Here is a 5,660-nt window from a genome sequence, read left to right on the forward strand (position 1 = left end):
CATGAATCCTAGCCCGCGATGTGTATATATATATATATATATATATATATATATATTCACAGTACTGTGAATATATATATCAAAAAAAAAAAAGAAGAAGAAAATCTCGCAGGCCGGCCCATGGGGCCCACCAACCTGCATGGGGCGAGATAGGGTTGCATGAATCCTAGCCTGCGGGCCTGGGACGGGCTGGTCCACTTTGACAGTACTACGCAGACCAACGTTGTAAAAATTAAAATCCCATTATTTTGATAATTTTTGCATGATCATCCTTTAGAAAATGACTTCCTCGAAAAAAAAGGAAAAGTCATTTTCCTCCAAAACATACTTATTTTCCTTTGACTAAGGTATCATTTTCCATTGACCTCATTTTCCTCCCTCTTGGCAAACACTAAAAACTTAAAAAACATTTTTCAAAAGTCATTTTCCGAATTTCCAAAGGCACCTAAATTGAAAATTTAAGACTGAACGTGGCGGTAGAAGATCCCAATTAGTATTAACTCCCTGTAATTTGACCCCATCACATTTACATTTCAGAAGGTAAACAAAGTTGTGATTTATAAGAAATGGCAAAAAAATCTAAGTTGGTTGTTGTATAATTAGGAAATACCCCTGATACATGAAAAATTCTACCTCTCAAAGAAACCAATTAATACACAAGAACAATTGCACATGGCTGGATGCAAGCCTACATATAATTTTAATTAATACAATAAAGACAGACAAACAATTCCATTTTGAAATCACAAGTCAGCATCAGAAGCTTGGACCAGGAATGGAATTCCCTCCCTCCCTCCCAATTACGAACTCTTGTCAACTGATTCTGCACTCAAATCTTGCTTGCTTTTACATCTTCTCATCTTTGCTTTGACACGAGATTTTGTCACAAGTGTCTGCACCGTGTTAGCGAAATTCCCAACTGCCATGACTATCAAAAGGATTCCACAGGTAACAACCTGCCATAAGAGCATTATAATTAATTATAGAAACACACTATGGATAATAAAATCTAAAGCTAGTTATGAATATTCAAGTATCAGGCTCATATCTATTCAGAAAAGAAAACCAAAATAAAATAAAAATTGCAGGCTGCATTTGTTTACCTGCCACTCAGAGACAACACCCACAACAGCAGTTTTAAGTAACAACAACCCAACATATGCTTCAAAACCCTGAAACCAAGAAATAATATTTTGTTATATACTTCTTTAGTTGTGGCGCTCTTGTGGCTCCTACAGTAAAACAACTGGGTGTAGCCTCATTTTTGTGCATTGTGTGTTTTGGTATCAAACATGCCGCACATAAATGTGGTCTAGTACCAAAAAATGGAATATATATGTTGCTAGAGGTTACATTCTGCCATCTAGTGGAACCTACAATTACCAACAACCATGGTGGCGGATGAACTTATCTGATTAAGTTATAACCCCATAGGCTATTTATGCAAACTGGTCCTCCCCAGTGCTCCCGTTACAGAAAACACGACACTATCTAATTGCATAAGAGTCTAGTGGTAGACAAAACTCTCTGCAGTTCTTCAGGCAACACAACAATGTAGAAATCAACTATGGCAGGAGGTATACTTGATGTCTTGATCCACTATTGGTTCTGCTATGAGGTTAAACTTTATTGTGCTTAACATGTATTCATATCATGTTTATGTCTAACAGGCCAATGACATATTCATCCAATATCATCAGTACAGCATCACATAAACCCCAAAGTGAAAGATAAACAAACAAATAAATAAAACACTTCCAGAAAGATCATTTGTGCTTTCTAAATTTCAATACATCAAAATACAGACAAATTACCTGCAAGATGAACAGTATAGGGAATAAAAGCAACAATTGGCCCTCAACACCAGAAGTTTCTCCCCAGACAACATCCATTCTCCTGGCCTGAAATTGAAAGTGGATTCAATATATATATCTAGTGTCAGTATATTACTAACGAAGTACATAAAAATATTCAAACAATTAACCTTATCTGGGCAAAACAAAGTCAAAAGGGACATTTAAATAAAGATCTAAAGAAGCTCGACTATAATTTCTTAACAAATACAAAAGATCTTCTGGTAATGCTTACTGCACCTTGCCCAGAGCAATACGTGTGTATAGTCTTTGCCTTTGGTATCTATTTTGGAGAATCATAGCAACACCTTGCATAACTGCCCATTTCAGGAATAGATGCACTCCTTTCTGCAGTAAAGAGTCACTTTTAGTGTGTGTGTGTGTGTGTGTGTGAGAGAGAGAGAGAGAGAGAGAGAACCAGAAGACAACCAGAAATAACAGACTCTTAAAGCTCTTTCTTATAAAGTCAGCACAAGCATGAAAATGAAGGGAGATACATGTTAAAAATATCAAAACCTGCTTTAAGGCACAGTTTGGTTCCCTCTCTATTTCCCAGGTAAGACTAATAATTGCCATAGCCATAGCACAATAATGATGCTTTATCCACCTGCAAAAGCACAGGCAAAATGACATTTCAAAATGTTGCTGCTTACAATATGCTATACTCATAATGCATTAATATACATGAATCCATGCTCACACACACATCTATACAAAGTGCTATAAAAATCAGTAGATGGTACACAACTCTTCAAAAGAAATTAGTATTACAAGTAGTCAGCAAGGCAGCCAAATTCTTTAAAATATTTTTCCATTTCAGTTAGCCTTACAAGGAATGAGACAATTTGGAATCAATATCGACAGAGAACTGCACCAATAATCACATAACTGGTCTTTTCAACAGAAAAAATCTCGCAGTCCAACACTTTTTCAGGGAAAATACATATAGAAGAATCAATTGAAGATACAAAACACTTGGATACTAGGAGATAATTCCACAATCTAGACTCTAGAGGTCACCAGATATTTCTTATCTCAATAGCATTGCTTTAGTACCAACTGTATCAGTTCTTTTGATTTATAAGGGAGGAGAAAACACAGGAAAAATTGGAGAATTCTCAAGATTCCTGGAAAAATAAATAACATAAATTTCTATTAAAAATCAACTATTTTTCAAATTAGAAAACAAGAAATGGAAAATAACTTTAACTTTACAAAGGAATTTAGGAAAAAAAGTGTTTTTTTTTTCTATTCCCATATTTTCCAAATACAAAAACATACACAACTTCACTTATAATCTGATTAATCTCCATTGCCAAACTTCCACCACACCTGCCTACCTTATCCCATTACATGCCTACTTACCCTTACCACCACCTATCTAGGAACCCCAACCCTCACCTACATTTACCCCAATACGAACTACCTACCCACCACCATCACCACTACCTCCATTGCTATTATCATTTACTTTTAACTACCACCATCTATATACCCTCACCCCATGAACCTATCCCCCACCACACCCTACCTAACCCCACTACTACCATCACTAGTCAAAACCATTATCACTTAACTTAGATATTGGTATTTCTATATGTACAAAACAAATAGATTTCAAATAACTTCATATTTTATACAATGAAAATTAGTTGAATTTGAACATATTTTCTGCTTCTTCAATAGAAAATCAAAACTTGAAAACTTTTGGAAAACTGAAAATGAAAAATGAATAAAAATTCTGTAACTAGCAGGCCCATTAATTACCAAGGCAAAAGTACTATGGTCATTTTTAATGGTACAACCTTCATTAATTCATCATTTGGCCAACTTATGAAATCCACTTGAATTTGCATGAACACAAGAATCACAAACTACTGTGAACCAAATTAGCAAATGACATTTTCCACTTTGTATAAAAAGAGGAATTATGAATGTTAGTCATAAGCACATTTACAATCAGTGAACAAGAATCAAATTTCCAGCAAAAGTGATGGTTATATTCAATTACCATGGACGAATATCACTTCCGTTCACTCTCAAAATGTTCTCTCGCAAAGATAAACCCGTGTAAAGGTAAAGCAACCATGCCTGTTGAGAGTGGGATGCTCAGTGTAGTTCAGTTATGGAATAATTAGATTTCAAAATATGAAAGCCAAGACAAATGTGCTACCTGGTACAGTTGGACCGGCAATGCAGGCAGACATTCATCCCAAATCCAAGACCTTAAAATAAGTAGTAGTGATGGGAAAATAAGGAAGAGATATGCTGTCCGATCCTGTCAATTTGTCATCAGAATAAATGAATGATAATAATTATAAAGTAGAAGTTGCCATCTATGTATGCAACATGATTTCTAGTTAGCCCTTCAAACTCATATTACCACTCTCAGTTAGAAAGGTGCACAGATCTGATAATATACTGCCAAGGGCTGATCATAGAGTGGATGCCATCAGACTACTTATGAAAGCTTATAAAACTCAAATCATTAGGCTTCCTTGTAATGTAGTTTGTCAAAACATAAGCCGCTAGCCACATGGTAAAACAAGAATCCCATATCCCACATATAAATTCGTACTCATCTACTAATAATGAAGACAATAAAATTTATTATAAGCAAAATTAACAGGGGATACATTGAATTCCTAGGGGTCATGCATAATAGAGAGACCAAATCAAACATCTAATCAAATTTCGCTTTCCCTCCAACAGAAATTCCATCTGCCAGATTTCAAAGTTGCATCTGAGTGGAAAACTGGAAGTACATGAAATATTTAGTCCATCACTCCAACAACAAAATCTGGTGCAAATTAAACTGTATAAGCAACACCGATTACAAATCCAAACAAGTTGGCCCAATGATTATGAAGTGGAAAACATACCCTGAAACTATTATATTCCTCTTTCACTTTCAACTGAACATCCTTCCTGTTAGCACGAACATTAACCGGACCCAGAAGCATCCTCAGGAATTGCCCTGCAATTAACCACATACCATGAATCACAACCAATAAATTAAACACATAAAAACTTAAGAAGTGTAGCAAAATAATAATAATAATAACAACAAGACGAGCACCATGAGATTTGGTCGGAAGAAATGCGGCTGCATCTCCTTCGCTCAGTATGTAACTAGCTTTGATTAGTTCCTCATCCCACTGAAAGGCAAAATGGAGAAGGGAAAAAGTAAAAAATAATATTAAGCAAGTACAGACATGCAGTAAGGAAATACATAAAAAATACATGCATGTAAACGTACTTTCTCAGCTTGTACGGAATCGAAGTTGCCGGAGCGGATGGAGTCTCGGAAGCGTCGGATTTGTGAATCGAGCGAGGAGGCTCGCTGGCGGATGGAGTCTTCCTCGCGAGAGGTGCGAGAGATCAGAGAGCCAGCGGCATCCAGCAATTCCTTAGCTTGCTCTACCACTTTAGGAATCTCCTCAGCGTAGTTCAAATTCGCTGCTGCTGCCGCCGCCGCCGCGTCGCCCATCTCCGATGGACGGATCGCTGATTCGATTGTCCTGATTCCTATTCTGTACTACACTATATACGATTATATAAAAATAAAAATACAAATACAAATATAATTACTGGATCGTCGTATAAAAGCGGCGGGAGAAAAACTAGGGGAAATGTTTTAACGCCTGATGATGGGATGGGAGGCAGTCGCAGAGTAGCTGAGTAGGAGTGGAAGCGGAACAAAATGGGGCCCACCACTTCAGAACCACTTGCGCTTCACAGACGCAATGAATATAGTTTTTTTTTTTTTTTTTTTTTTTTTTTTTTTTTTTTTTTTTTTTTTTTTTT

The 5,660-nt window shown here is 36.4% G+C and overlaps 1 protein-coding gene across 1 annotated transcript; it reads right to left on the reverse strand.

The window, feature by feature from the left end:
* Nucleotides 1–531: 531 nt before the first annotated feature.
* On the reverse strand, nucleotides 532–5,505 carry LOC116011854 (transmembrane protein 120 homolog). Its single transcript, XM_031251272.1, has 10 exons — nucleotides 5,113–5,505; nucleotides 4,933–5,011; nucleotides 4,736–4,830; nucleotides 4,027–4,131; nucleotides 3,865–3,944; nucleotides 2,370–2,460; nucleotides 2,094–2,201; nucleotides 1,815–1,901; nucleotides 1,104–1,172; nucleotides 532–956 (listed from the first exon to the last, which is right to left on the reverse strand). The coding sequence occupies exons 1-10, from the start codon at nucleotides 5,341–5,343 to the stop codon at nucleotides 801–803; spliced, it is 1,101 nt and encodes a 366-aa protein (XP_031107132.1). The 5' UTR covers nucleotides 5,344–5,505; the 3' UTR covers nucleotides 532–800.
* Nucleotides 5,506–5,660: the final 155 nt, after the last annotated feature.

Source organism: Ipomoea triloba, chromosome 3 (assembly GCF_003576645.1).
Source record: "Ipomoea triloba cultivar NCNSP0323 chromosome 3, ASM357664v1".
In the NCBI taxonomy this organism is placed as follows: domain Eukaryota; kingdom Viridiplantae; phylum Streptophyta; class Magnoliopsida; order Solanales; family Convolvulaceae; genus Ipomoea; species Ipomoea triloba.

Excerpts from the sequence above, each read along its gene's own strand:
- LOC116011854 (XM_031251272.1), bottom strand. The coding sequence starts at position 5,343 with ATGGGCGACGCGGCGGCGGCGGCAGCAGCAGCGAATTTGAACTACGCT. Across the intron at positions 4,831-4,932 it reads TCTTCCGACCAAATCTCATG|GGCAATTCCTGAGGATGCTT; the intron begins GTGCTCGTCTTG and ends GGTTAATTGCAG. Across the intron at positions 2,461-3,864 it reads GGAAGTGATATTCGTCCATG|GTGGATAAAGCATCATTATT; the intron begins GTAATTGAATAT and ends GTGCTTTTGCAG.